General features: G+C 36.3%; 1 protein-coding gene across 3 annotated transcripts in view; it reads left to right on the top strand.

Annotated features, from left to right (window-relative positions):
- The first annotated feature begins 444 nt into the window (after positions 1-444).
- Positions 445-15,017, top strand: part of LOC107552708 (homer scaffold protein 3) — a 28,115-nt gene continuing 13,542 nt past the window's right edge. The window contains exons 1-5 of one of the 3 annotated variants that reach the window (XM_016234669.1): positions 445-551; positions 1,192-1,241; positions 8,353-8,509; positions 13,407-13,538; positions 14,221-14,328. In XM_016234669.1, coding sequence (XP_016090155.1) covers positions 501-551; positions 1,192-1,241; positions 8,353-8,509; positions 13,407-13,538; positions 14,221-14,328 — 498 coding nt within the window. In that variant the 5' untranslated portion in view covers positions 445-500. The other 2 variants (XM_016234671.1, XM_016234670.1) reach the window with 2 other exon arrangements.

The raw sequence follows: 15,017 nt of genomic DNA, 5'->3' as shown, positions 1-15,017 counted from the left end.
TAGAAAGGCTCCAGACGCGGATTACCGATCCCTACAGGTCCCACAGGTCCCACAGGTCCCACAGGCTGTAAACAGTTGCTCCAGAACAGGAACACGAGTTTGACGTCCTGCGTGTTTACAACGACATGGGGTAAGAGTCTCTGCTCTGTCCTGATCTCATTCATAGGAACTAAAGAGACTTTAACTGAGCGAAACGCTCTTACTGAACTACAGCGAAGACAGCCGCGGGGGAAAGAGGAACTGACCCGGTCATCACGTCCAGTTTCTGCGCCTGCTGCTGGTGCAATCGCGGGCTGCATGCACATATATGCCATGTTCACTGTATAGAAAGGCTCCAGACGCGGATTACCGATCCCTACAGGTCCCACAGGCTGTAAACAGTTGCTCCAGAACAGGAACACGAGTTTGACGTCCTGCGTGTTTACAACGACATGGGGTAAGAGTCTCTGCTCTGTCCTGATCTCATTCATAGGAACTAAAGAGACTTTAACTGAGCGAAAATGAAGCCAGAAGAACTTACCAGAGCACTTAAAGAGAGTTCATTACTGCAGGTATGCTACAATAAAGACTTTAGCTGTCATTAGTCTATCTGAAAACTGTTCGTATGCTTCGAAGCGAATATTTCTTTATTTAGGACAGTCCTTCGTGAGTGACCTGTGGAGATCAGTGTGTATTTGACACAGGATGATATGCTATAATGCATGTAAGCAACATTCTTTAATATGATTGCTTACAAATGATCATTATACATGCAGTTTTTTCCAACTCGTTTTAAAAGTGACCTGCAAGAAAGCTGAAAGGTGGTTTAACTGCATGGTGACCAGAAACACACTTTGCATTTGAACTTGCATTTAACATCTAGATCTTGAAGTTCACGGACATGCTTGGCATTTCTTTGTATTTCTTAATTATTTTTATGTAACAATAAATAAATGCATAAACACATTTTATGAAATAAAGAATATTGATATTTAATTATTATTTGCATAATTTATATTTAGTTAGAGATGTTTAGGTTTTGCTTAATGAGATTATTTCATGATCAAGAAGACCACAGCCACAACCTTGACCTAAATATGCCATTAATTTTCATATTATAATAATATTAATATTTTCAATGTATATTTAAACTGTATTTGTTCGGGTGGATGAATGTTTTTCTTTTTTTCTTTCTCTCATTTGTAATGGCAGAAAAAGACCCTCATCTGTCCAGTAAGAATGTTTCCGTTGCACAGAGAGAGGTAAGTCATGATTTAATGTCTTTATCAGATCCTGAGAGAGACCCTCGAATGAGGTGTTTTTTAAATAAATAAACCAATATTTGGGCCACATCTGATTAATTAATAATTTTTTTAAATGATCGCTAACAACAATTTTAAGGAATCTCCTGGCAGCCCTTATTTTTAACTAATAATTTTAATTAATAAATGTATTAAATTAATAATTCAATAAATCATCTTTATTTTTATAGTGCATTATATAATACCGATTGTTGCAAAGCAGCACAGAGAAATGCACTTCTAAAAATCACTGTAAAATGGACAAAGCACCTGGCGACCCATTTATCCTGCTCTTAGTAGGACACATTATACAGGAATTATGACTATAGATGAAGCGAGATTTTTCTTTTTCTTCTCATACTGTATTAATCCCTTGTAGAAATGACAGCCAACATGAAAAAAGGTTGTGGGATATTGTTTATGAAAAGTCATGAAAAAGTTAATTGGCCATTCTCAGAAAAAAAAGAAAAAAAGTGTGTGTGTGTGTTTCTAACAATGGCCACATTTTTAAATCTACATTACATTCTGAATTCATTTTTACCTTACAAACAATGACGACATCTCTTAACATATGTGACCAAATTAATGTCGAAATCACAATATGTCCAAAAAAAGCATGGTAACGCCATTGTTTTTCTGCACTTAGCGAGGACTGTTGATAGTGTCTCACTGGGTTTACATCAGCTCAATGCGTGTATATGAACGGATCTTCTCTCTATAATAATCTCTAGAGGGCGAGAGGCGCCGCAATGATGCTGCAGCTCCGCTTCTGTCCGCTGGACAGCGCGCGAGTCTCTTCAAAACCCCGCCGCGGCGGGACATCAAAGCCTAACTGGTTACAAAGTAACAGTCGCGGCGCGTCATCAAAGTCTTTGCGGGAAGCATTAGAACGCGGAGCCTGACAGCCGGCGAGTCCGCGCTCTTACTGAACTACAGCGAAGACAGCCGCGGGGGAAAGAGGAACTGACCCGGTCATCACGTCCAGTTTCTGCGCCTGCTGCTGGTGCAATCGCGGGCTGCATGCACATATATGCCATGTTCACTGTATAGAAAGGCTCCAGACGCGGATTACCGATCCCTACAGGTCCCACAGGCTGTAAACAGTTGCTCCAGAACAGGAACACGAGTTTGACGTCCTGCGTGTTTACAACGACATGGGGTAAGAGTCTCTGCTCTGTCCTGATCTCATTCATAGGAACTAAAGAGACTTTAACTGAGCGAAAATGAAGCCAGAAGAACTTACCAGAGCACTTAAAGAGAGTTCATTACTGCAGGTATGCTACAATAAAGACTTTAGCTGTCATTAGTCTATCTGAAAACTGTTCGTATGCTTCGAAGCGAATATTTCTTTATTTAGGACAGTCCTTCGTGAGTGACCTGTGGAGATCAGTGTGTATTTGACACAGGATGATATGCTATAATGCATGTAAGCAACATTCTTTAATATGATTGCTTACAAATGATCATTATACATGCAGTTTTTTCCAACTCGTTTTAAAAGTGACCTGCAAGAAAGCTGAAAGGTGGTTTAACTGCATGGTGACCAGAAACACACTTTGCATTTGAACTTGCATTTAACATCTAGATCTTGAAGTTCACGGACATGCTTGGCATTTCTTTGTATTTCTTAATTATTTTTATGTAACAATAAATAAATGCATAAACACATTTTATGAAATAAAGAATATTGATATTTAATTATTATTTGCATAATTTATATTTAGTTAGAGATGTTTAGGTTTTGCTTAATGAGATTATTTCATGATCAAGAAGACCACAGCCACAACCTTGACCTAAATATGCCATTAATTTTCATATTATAATAATATTAATATTTTCAATGTATATTTAAACTGTATTTGTTCGGGTGGATGAATGTTTTTCTTTTTTTCTTTCTCTCATTTGTAATGGCAGAAAAAGACCCTCATCTGTCCAGTAAGAATGTTTCCGTTGCACAGAGAGAGGTAAGTCATGATTTAATGTCTTTATCAGATCCTGAGAGAGACCCTCGAATGAGGTGTTTTTTTAATAAATAAACCAATATTTGGGCCACATCTGATTAATTAATAATTTTTTTATATGATCGCTAACAACAATTTTAAGGAATCTCCTGGCAGCCCTTATTTTTAATTAATAATTTTAATTAATAAATGTATTAAATTAATAATTCAATAAATCATCTTTATTTTTATAGTACATTATATAATACCGATTGTTGCAAAGCAGCACAGAGAAATGCACTTCTAAAAATCACTGTAAAATGGACAAAGCACCTGGCGACCCATTTATCCTGCTCTTAGTAGGACACATTATACAGGAATTATGACTATAGATGAAGCGAGATTTTTCTTTTTCTTCTCATACTGTATTAATCCCTTGTAGAAATGACAGCCAACATGAAAAAAGGTTGTGGGATATTGTTTATGAAACAGCCAGCATTGTGGGGTTTTTTTTTTAGTTGCCATGACGACTGTACAATATATGTTCTGCGGCACCTCAGTGTGCTGGATGCTTTATGGATGATCATAGAGCTGTCTTGACCATCAGGAGGCCTGTAATGGGTTAAATCAGTAGAGTAGTGATGGTGCAGTTAATTAGTTCAGCAGCGGTAAGGTGTGATGCTGTCGGGTCAGAACACGCCTGGCCTAATTTCTACATTCTAACTGGATTGTCCCTTAAACAATCCCTCTTTGTTTTAAAGGAATAGTTCACCCAAAAATGAACATTTGCGAAAATGTGCTCACCCTCAGACCATCCAAGATGTAGATGAGTTTGTTTCTTAATCAGATTTGGAGAAATGTAGCATACTTGCTCACCAATGGATGCTCTGCAGTGAATGGGTGCCGTCAGAATGAGAGTCCAAACAGCTGATAAAAACATCACAATAATCCACACCACTCCAGTCCATCAGTTAATGTCTTGTGAAGTGAAAAGCTGTGTGTTTGTAAGAAACAAATCCATCATTAAGATGTTTTAACTAAAATATGAGTTCATAATAAGTCTTCCTCCAGTGAAAGTGGTCTGGTCTGAATCAGGAGAGAAATCTGCACAGATCAAGCACCGTTTACTTGATGTGAGAGGCAACCGTAGATGGACTTTTTCACTGGAGGAAGCATTATTATGGATTATGGATTATGTTTTGGCAAAGGTTTGAAGTTAAAAAAAACATCTTAATGATGGATTTGTTTCTTACAAACACAGCGTTTGTCTTCTCCAGATGTTCATTGATGGACTGGAGTGCTGTGGATTATTGTGATGTTTTTATCAGCTGTTTGGACTCTCATTCTGACGGCACCCATTCACTGCAGAGCATCCATTGCTGAGACACTGATGCAATGCTACATTTCTCCAAATCTGATGAAGAAACAAGCTCATCTTGGATGGCCTGAGGATGAGCAAATGTTCATTTTTGAGTGAATAATTATTTTAAATGTCATTATATGAAATTATATCTCCGTGTTCGTTAAGCACAGGGAAAGATTATGTGTTGATTTAGTGTCTTTCTGTATATACTACATATAGAATAAAGATGCAGTACAAGGTTAATTTCCTAGTAATTGCCTCGTTGTATAAACAAATCTGGAAAAAGGCAATTAGAGCTGAAATGCAAATGGACAGCTCGAGGGTTCAGTGGTCTCTAAACACACACACACACACACACACACACTCCAGTGTAGAATATAACAGTGAACAGCTAATGGTCTCTTGGCCGTTAGACTTGTGTTTAGAGACCGCGCAGAGGTTACTTCTGGTTAACACAGATTTATTTTTCTAGTCAGCTGCATTGCTGCAAGGTTAACATGAAATTGCATTTAGAACCCATTTTATTGGCATTATGTGATGTCAGGTGAATCAGAATATTTAATGATTCTATTCATCAGGAATTGAGGTGATGGTGTAAAGTTTGGGTTTGGTAAAAAAAAGTATGTTTTTTTTTTTTTTTTAAGAAATCTCTTCTGCTCACCAAGGCTGAATTTATTTGATAAAAAATACAGTAAAACTGTGGAATATTATTATAATTTAAATTATGTGAATGTTAAAATGTAATTGATTGAAGACTGGAGTAATGATGCTGAAAATTCAGCAGTGTCACATGATCTTCAGAAATCATTCTAATATGCTGATTTGCTGCTCAATAAACATTTCTGATTATTATCAATGTTGAAAACAGTTGTGCTGCCCAATATTTTTGTGGAAACCATGATGCATTTTATTTTTCAGGATTCACAGATCAATAGAAAGTTCAAAAGAACGGAATTTATTTGAAAGAGAAATCTTTTGCAACCTTATGAATGTCTTTACTGTCACTTTTGATTAATTTAATGCCATTTAAATTAATAATTTTTTTGTATTAAAGTATTACATTTATTTAAAAAATGAATGAACCGTAGCAAAGTTTATAACTAATGCTCAAGATTCATTAGCACACATTATTCTAAAGGGAAATATAGTTGTATGTTGATATGAGCAGAAATGTGTATGAAACTGCATTGACTGATTGCAGATGAAGGTCTGAGACGTGTGTGTGTGTGTGGTCGCTCTGGTGTTTGGTTGAGCTAGATCTGGCTCTCGGTGCAGTTGGTTTCCCGCTGAAAGTCATTAGCGGCGGTCGATCTCTGGTGCTGGATAGTTTACAGGCCCTCGGCTCGTCACTGAGTGCCTCGCAATCAGCTCAGGGTGAGTAACTGACAGATGAAGGAGCTGCACTGATCACAGCGGGACCTGTGACGAGTGAAGCTGGGAGACTTACCCCATGGAATTCTGGGAATTCAGGCCAGGCTATAAGAAGCGTGGTGGCATCCAGAAGACCAAGACGAGGAAAGTGAGCTGCTGGTCGGAGTGTGTGAGTGTGTGTGCGTGTGAGAGTGAGAGTGAGATAGTGTGCCTGTGAGTGTGTGTGTGTACCTCTGTGTGTGTGTGTACCTCTGTGTGTGTGTGTGCCTCTGTGTGTGTGTGTGTGTGTGTGTGTGTGTGTGTGTGTGGGGTTGAGAGATCTGTAGACATGCAGAAGCAATAGGTAGATACTTCTGTGCCCTCTCTGTTGAATATTTAGTGAAGCTCGGAGACTTACCCCATGGAATTCTGGGAATTCAGGCCAGGCTATAAGAAGCGTGGTGGCATCCAGAAGACCAAGACGAGGAAAGTGAGCTGCTGGTCGGAGTGTGTGAGTGTGTGAGTGTGTGTGCGTGTGAGAGTGAGAGTGAGAGAGTGAGATAGTGTGCCTGTGAGTGTGTGTGTGTACCTCTTTCATTTTACATTTCTGAAATCCAATCCTTCCAGATTCTCTTCCTGATTTCAGCTAATTGTTTCACACAATGATCTGGTCAAGTATTCATCTGCTATATATTCCATATATTAGATGTTAAATAATGTTTTTGATGTTTAATTATGTTTTTTCGTTATTCCTTGATTCTGGTGCATTTTTTTTAACTGTCTGGTTTTGATATCCTGTTTAGTATTTTCAGTTTTTTTTTTATTTAGGTATTATTTGTTTTTTTTTTATTTGTGATGCTCTGTGTGCATGTGTGTGTGTGTGTGTGCAAAAATTTGCCAAAAAAAAAAATATATATATATATAATTTTTTTGGGTGGGGGGGCTAATATGATACTCTGTTGTCCGTCCCATTTGATCTAAGGATATATTTTGATATTTTTTATATATATGAACAACACTGAAATATAAATGTGTGTTTCAGCTAATAATGCATGAAAATACATTGAATATGCTCATTCTGACAATAGTTTAAAACAAGACAGAAACAAAAAAATAAGAGTTGTAGCTTCATGAACGACCAAATTAAAGATTGTTTTCTTAATGTTATTTTTAAATATGCAAAGGAGGCATTATCTAATTAAATATGCATGCATTTTGCATAAATTACCAGAGCAAAATCTGAACATTAAAGCCAGGTTCAAAATGATTTCATTTTTTGTGTTCTGGGTTATTAAATGATTTTTTGTTTGCTACTGTAGCAATGACTAAATGTACAGAGGTTAAAAATGAAACTGTCGTGGTCAGAAAGCGTTTGCGCTGTTAGACGTCCATCACATACAGTATAACCGTAACTCATCATCTGCCATATTAACTTCACACTGAGATCAGTCAGTCAGTCATGAGGCGTTATTTATGGCATCAGTTCATTTCTCTGATCATTTACAGCTCGTTCACTCTCTTTATCATCATTTGTCCATTACTGCACTGACTGTTCATAATCTACAGGCTTTTAAAACACTTTTAAAATACACAAACTACATGCTCTAGGGCTTTTATTAGGGCTGCAGCAACTTGTTGAAGTCAAATTGAAGTCAAAGTGTAATTATTCAGTTAATTGTTGAAATAATCCACAGATTATGAGAGTAGTTGTTAGTTCCAGCCCTGTTACCTTCCAGATCCATGTACTTCACGAGAGTGGTCTTTATATAAACAAGTTGAGTATGTAAGAATTTTAAAAAGAGAGAAAGAGTATTAGTATTTTACTTAAAATCTTTGTTAATAAAATAAAAAAATATTAATAATGATATACATTATTAGTAATGTTATATAAAATATAAAAAAAATATTATTGCTTTTAAAAATATTAAAATATATATATAAATTAATAGTAGTATTAGTTAATTATATATTTTAAATTGGTTAATTTATTATTATAAGTTACTCTTTTTTTTTTTTTTTTGTAAATTATTAAATTAATTGTGTTTGTGTATATGTGTGTATATATATATATATATAAATTCTTAAAATTAAATAATCGTATATATTTGAATAATATTAATAACAAACTTATATATATATAAGTAGTAATAATAGTATTTAACTTAAATAACTTTTTAAAAAACAATGTGTAATTAATATGATATATTATTGAATTATCATTCATTTGATAATCATTATTCATTCATTATTAGTTCATTACTTGATAAATAATAGGCCTATAGTGCAGAATCTGAAATATATCCTATTTAGTTCTAACCTTGTTTTGACTGAATCTTTGTGTATTTCCAGGTGTACGTTTTAAATCCCAGATTTCTGAGTCTGAGCTGAATTCAGTCGTGTTGTTTTCCGTGTGTCGCAGGGAACAGCCCATCTTCAGCACTCGAGCTCATGTGTTCCAGATCGATCCCGCCACCAAACGCAACTGGATCCCGGCCAGCAAGCATGCGGTCACCGTCTCCTTCTTCTACGACGCCAACAGACACGCCTACCGCATCCTCAGCGTGGGCGGGACCAAGGTGAGCGAGCGGCTTCTCCGCTTTACAGCTGCAAAGGTTGTCTTTATCTTGCATAATAAAAACAAATAGAAATACAGAGTAGGCAACATTTACATTTATGTATTTGAAAGATGTGTTTATAGTGCATATAGTGCATGAAACCTTTTTTTAAATGTATTTAATTCAATTCAAGTTTATTTGTATAGCGCTTTTCGCGATACAAATCGTTGCAGAGCAGCTTTACAGAAAATGAAGTTTCTACAATATATTTAGTATATTTACAATACAGATAATTTCAGAGCAACTTAACATTTAATAAATAAGCGTTGATTTTGTAAAATTCATCAATTATGAAACAAATTCAGTGTCTTCTGTAGAGCTGCTTTACAGCTGAAAATAGTGTCGTAATTCAGATCAATTTAATTCAATAACAGTGTCAGTGTTGCAAAGGTTATTAATTATGAAACAAACCAGGGTTATTATAATTACCTAAAAGTAAAACCATAATTTTTTTTTGTTAATTCAGATAAAATAAATGTTAACTAAAATTTAAAAAAACTAATTCAGCAAGTTCTCATTTTAATTTAGTTTAACTTGATGTACTAAAATAACAAAAACTGACATTTAAATTATATATATATATATATAATTTGAAAAAAAATGTATATGAATAGATATTATGATATTAATGAAAACTAATTGAATCTCAGTGATACTAAAATTACACTGAAACAAATTCAATTTCAGATGTAAAGCTCTACAGAAGTCAGCTGTCATTATTCAGCTCAATCCAGTTCTATAATCCATTGCAACATTCATCAATTATGAAAATAGTGTGATAATATTGCTTAATAAATTATGTTGACATTTCAATCTTTTTACAATAATTACTTAGTCAAGAGGGAGATTGTAGGTGATGTCAATTCATTTTTATTCACACTGGAAATGGAAATTCAATGGAGTGCATTGCATAGTGCGAAACTGTATTGCATTTAATGTTGTTTGCTAGTTTATTGCACATTTTGTCAAATGTGTGTCATCATGCTATTCAGTGCATGTGCATACTGTACTCATGTTGCACAGACTGCACACTAGCAGCGTGCCGTAGGTTTTGCAGAAAGCCTCTCGTGGTTATCAACAGTGCAGCATGCCAGGAAATCCACCCATAACTCAATAAACATCTCCATCAGCTACAAGCTTTCAGATGGTGATTATTGAGTGCATGTGATTAGAGCTGAACGAAATACTCCCCACGAGAGGATTTATGCTGGAGTGAAGGTTAAGAGCTCAACACCTGATATCAGAGCGAACGAGAGGAGCGTTGAGTGCAGGAAAACTCCCGCATCGGTGCGGAGCTGCATGACTTGCATCCTGTCGGGATAATCGATACTCATTGATGGAGCGAATCAGAGCTGTCTAACCACTCGACCGGAGACGCTGATCGAAGAGTGGAGCGCTCGGGAGGAAAGACAGCAGCTCACAGACGACCTTGAGTCACTACGATAGTCTCACAGAAACTGTTTGCAGATTGTTGATAGACAGAATTGTGAGATATAAACTCAGAATTGCGAGTTTATATCTCACAATTCTGAGTTTATATCTCGCCGTTTTGAACACAGTTTGGTCTTTTCTTCTCAGAATTGCAAATTTAGATAAGTATATTTCAATCATGACAACTCTTGGAACATTTTAGCATGGTGTTGGATTTGACAATGTTAATGTATTTGGTCTTGTCGGAACAGATCTGCTACGCTGCTGCTGAATTGCTGCTGCTGCTGGTTATTGCTGTAGTTGTAGATTGTTTATGCTGCTGCAAGCAAGTACAGGAACTTGCTACTGCCAATGCATTTAAGACATACTGCTGCTGCACAAATAGCATATAAAATAACCCCGTAGCAGATCTATACAGGTGGAGCTGGGGAAGGTGGAGGGTTTCAGAGTACTCTGAAAGCGCGCTGCAGGAATCTCGAGTGAATGCTAGCCAGCCATATAAATGCAAGGCGGTAAGCTCATTGGCTGCATATGCAGCATGAACCAATCAGCTTGTGCCAAGTCGTTTAACTCTCTGAATATCATCAGTTACGTTAACACCCCGTCTGAATGCGCCATCTAGAGTTTCATAACTGAACTATATATTTATATAAATTGTGAGACATAAACTCCCAATTGCAAAAAAGTTAGAATTGTGAGATAAAAAGTTGCAATTCATTTTTTAATCTGTTAGGGAAATGTGAGATGTGTCGTCTGAGTTTATGTCTTGCAATTCGGAGAAAAAAAGTCAGAATTGCAAGATGTAAAGTCTGAATTTTGAGATAAACATTCGCAATTACATTACCTTTGTTTTTATTCCGTGGAGGAAATGGGCTTCTAGAGGTTTGGAATAATCGAAGAAAAAATGGTTTTTGAAAAAAGTCTCTACTGCTCCCCAAGGCTAAATTTATTTGATTCAAATTCCAGTAAAAACTGTCATATTGTGAAATATTATTACAATTTCAAATAGCTGTTTTCTTTGTGAATATCTGTTAAAAACTAATTTATATCTGTGATTCAAAGCTGTATTTTCAGCATCATTACTCCAGTCTTCAGTGTCACATGATCTTCAGAAATCATTCTAATATGCCGATTTGCTGCTCAAGAAACATTTCTGATTATTATAAGTGTTGAAAACACTTTTGCTTATTGCTGCCCAATGTTTTGTGGAAACAGTGATACATTTGATTTTTCATGATACTTTGATGAATTGAAAGTAAAAAAAAACAGCATTTATTTGAAATATCTTGTAACCGTATAAACGTCTTTACTGTTACATTTGATCAATTTAATGCGTCCTTTATGAATAAAAGTATTAATTTCTTTCATTTCCCAAACTTTTGAGCAGTAGTGTGTGTGTTTGTGAGGAAACTGCTGATTGAATGAATGAACACACACACACATTCAAATGGTTTTGCTCTATTAATATTGCTTTATGAATGCACTGTGGTTCATGACTGTATTATTCGGATGTTTATCAGAAGCAGAAACGCTCGCTGTCTGTCTGCCGTCCTTCTCAATGAGTCTGAAAATGAAAAGAGGCCCAGTAATATCGCAGGCATTTGTTTGGCTAAAGAATATGGGGCTGTTTTCTATCTTGATACTCATGAATATGATCCAGAGTTTCCTTTAGTCTGATGAAAAATACAGTAATATTGTGAAATATTATTACAATTTCAAATAGCTGCTTTTTATATGAATGTATTATTAAATGTAATGTATTTCTGTGATGCGCAGCTGAATTTTCAGCATCATTACTCCAGTCTTCAGTGTCACATGATCCTTCAGAAATCAGTATAATATATGTATTTTTACTGTAAACAAACACATCTCATGCATTGGTATTGAACTTCACCTCTCTTTTGAGTTGTTTGAGATGCTCTTCTTTTTAGTTATAAAAATATTTATATAATTTTTTATATAATATAAATATATAATTTATATAATTTCAGCATCAAGACTGGAGTAATGATTCTGAAAATTCAGCTGTGCATCACAGGAATAAATTGCATTTTACTTTATATTCACATAGATAACAGCTATTTTACATTGTAATAATATTTCACAATTTGAATTTAGTTTTTTCAGTATGCTTGATCACAAAAATGTTGAAGATAAAAGACTTAATTTTAAAGACAGAATCATTTATAAGCACCTCTGTTGGTCTTTCTAGTTGTATTATTGCTTCATCATAATGGCTTGAAGTGTTGTGATCATCTTTGTGCAGCTTTATTGGTTTGTTCAGATAAAAAAAAAACATGGTTCATTTTAGATATTTATAAAACATTCAGCATGAAGTGTTTATCATCACAGTCCCTCACAGTTATTAGATTTCATGTCTTACACTCTCTCAGGGGTCATAAGAGTGGCTCCAGTCAGACTGTTAACCTGAACGATTGCGGTTTAGACTTCAGCATTTATTAATGATCTTCTATTTAAAGCTGCATGAAACACTAACACCAGCTTGTGCTACAGTATTCTTCTTCTAACTTCTTTATACACACTCGTCTTCAAATACTGTCCCAAACAGCACAACATAATATCAACAGTTTGCATAAACTTGCATAAATCATGTTTACAGTATCGCTCTTTCTTGGTCTATTTGAGGTCAGATGTTGTGGTTAAAAATAGATGTTATTTGAGACATAATGGTTCTAAATCATCCTGTTGAGGTGGGAATAATCTTTGTTTTGCTCCATGTAAACAGTGCTTTACAGATATTTGCATCACAAACCTTTCTGGTATTCTTGCACATGTTGTGTAAAAGTTACCCGATTTTATGATGCTTTTAACTTTAACTTAAAGGGATAGTCCACCCAAAAATGAAAGTTATCATATTTTACTCACTCTCATGTTGTTCCAAACCTGGATGAGTTTCTTTCTTCTGTTAAACACAAAAAATGTATTTTAAAGGATGTTGGTAACCAAACAGTTGATGGAAGCCATTGACTTCCATTGTATTTTTTTTTCCATACTATGGAAGTCAATGGGTACCGTCAACTATTTAAAATTTTCAAAATATTCCGTTTTTTTGTTTATTCTTGCACATGTTGTGTAAAAGTTACCCGATTTTATGATGCTTTTAACTTTAACTTAAAGGGATAGTCCACCCAAAAATGAAAGTTATCATATTTTACTCACTCTCATGTTGTTCCAAACCTGGATGAGTTTCTTTCTTCTGTTAAACACAAAAAAATTTATTTTAAAGGATGTTGGTAACCAAACAGTTGATGGAAGCCATTGACTTCCATTGTATTTTTTTTTCCATACTATGGAAGTCAATGGGTACCGTCAACTATTTAAAATTTTCAAAATATTCAGTTTTTTTGTACTTTTAAATGGGTGCTTATTCAGAATTTTCTGCGATTGATGTCCTCTCTTTTGGCAGGCGATCATCAACAGCACAGTCAGCCCCAACATGACGTTCACTAAGACATCTCAGAAGTTCGGTCAGTGGGCAGACAGCAGAGCGAACACCGTCTATGGCCTCGGATTCGCCACGGAGCAGCAGTTGCACCAGGTGGGAACGTCAGGAAAATAATGTCTTTAAAGGAGATCTATCATGCCCCTTTTTACAATATGTAATATAAGTCTCAGGCGTCCCCAGAATGTGTCTGTGAAGTTTCAGCTCAAAATATCCCACAGATCATTTATTACATCATTTTGAAGATGCCTATTGAGTAAAAGCAGAAACACGCTGTTTTCGTGCATGTCTCTTTAAATGCAAATGAGCTGCTGCTCCCCGCCCCCTTTTCCAGAATTGGGCTGTGCCTTTACAGCTCATGCCTCGGATATTCTGCTAAAAAACATCTGTTAAACCAAAAGCGGCGCCGTGGTTGGGGGGGGGGGGGATTGGGGTTGAATGTGAGTGGCTTTTTTTCACAAGCTTGCAGAGAAAGGCTTAATAAAAAGATTTACTCATTTGTTCTTTTTCACATTTCCTGGGTTGGAATGATGCACCGGGGACCCACTTATAGCACTTAAACACGGGAAAAGTCAAATTTTCATGATATGTGACCTTTAATGGCCCATTTATAAAGAAATTAAACAATGCATTGTCTCTGTGCAAATACATGATTGCAAATGCTTCAAATTAAATTAAGAAGGTGGAAAAAACCAACATAATATAGTTTTACACAGACATGTTTGCACATACTTGCATCACCTCTTATATAATACAGCACTACTTGTTTTTGTTGCAGTTTGCTGAGCGTTTTAAAGAGGTAAAGGAAGCTGTGCGTCTGGCCAGAGAGAAATCACAGGACAAGATGGAGCTGAGCACCGCAGCTCTCAGTATCGCAGCACCTCAGGTGTGACATCATTTATTTTGCATACAATACGTATACATATACAATACATAGACGGGTTGTGCAGGCGCCATTTTTGCCCCCGTATCTTGAATTTGACGACATTTTTGTTCATTTTGCTGGCCTCAGGCACCAGTTAAATACCGAAACTTATCGTAAGCACCCACAACACCCTAGCAACTGCCAAGCAACTGTATAGGAGTGATGAACACCTTATCAACCATATTACTTTGCCCAGGCAATAATTTGCAACACTGGGCAGCTTAGAAACCATACAGAAATGGCCTGGTAACCATTTAGACCACCAAATAAGCTGCATGGCAACACCCTGGCAACCACCCAACATTCTAGAAGACAGGCAGTACATTAAAGCTGCATAGCAACACCCTGGCAACCACCCAACATTCTAGCACCATGGCAATCCATTGAAGCTACTGCTTAGCAACCACATAGCAACATCCTATCAACCACTCAGAGCACTTTAGCAGCTGCATAGCAACACCCCGGCAACCCTGTCACTCACAACACATTAGTATCTGCTTAGCAACACCCTGACAACCACCCAACATTCTAACCGCCTGGCAATGCATTAAAGCAGTTCCTTACCAACCATCCTGGCTGCCAAACAACATTCTAGAAGCCTTGTGCTACACGTCTTGGTAACCCTGGCACCCACAACACTTGGCAACGTC

The sequence above is a fragment of the Sinocyclocheilus grahami genome, unplaced genomic scaffold, assembly GCF_001515645.1.
Source record: "Sinocyclocheilus grahami isolate Dianchi unplaced genomic scaffold, SAMN03320097.WGS_v1.1 scaffold456.1, whole genome shotgun sequence".
In the NCBI taxonomy this organism is placed as follows: domain Eukaryota; kingdom Metazoa; phylum Chordata; class Actinopteri; order Cypriniformes; family Cyprinidae; genus Sinocyclocheilus; species Sinocyclocheilus grahami.
Note: the sequence above shows the minus strand (reverse complement) of the source record. Positions and strands in the feature narration are given on the sequence as shown.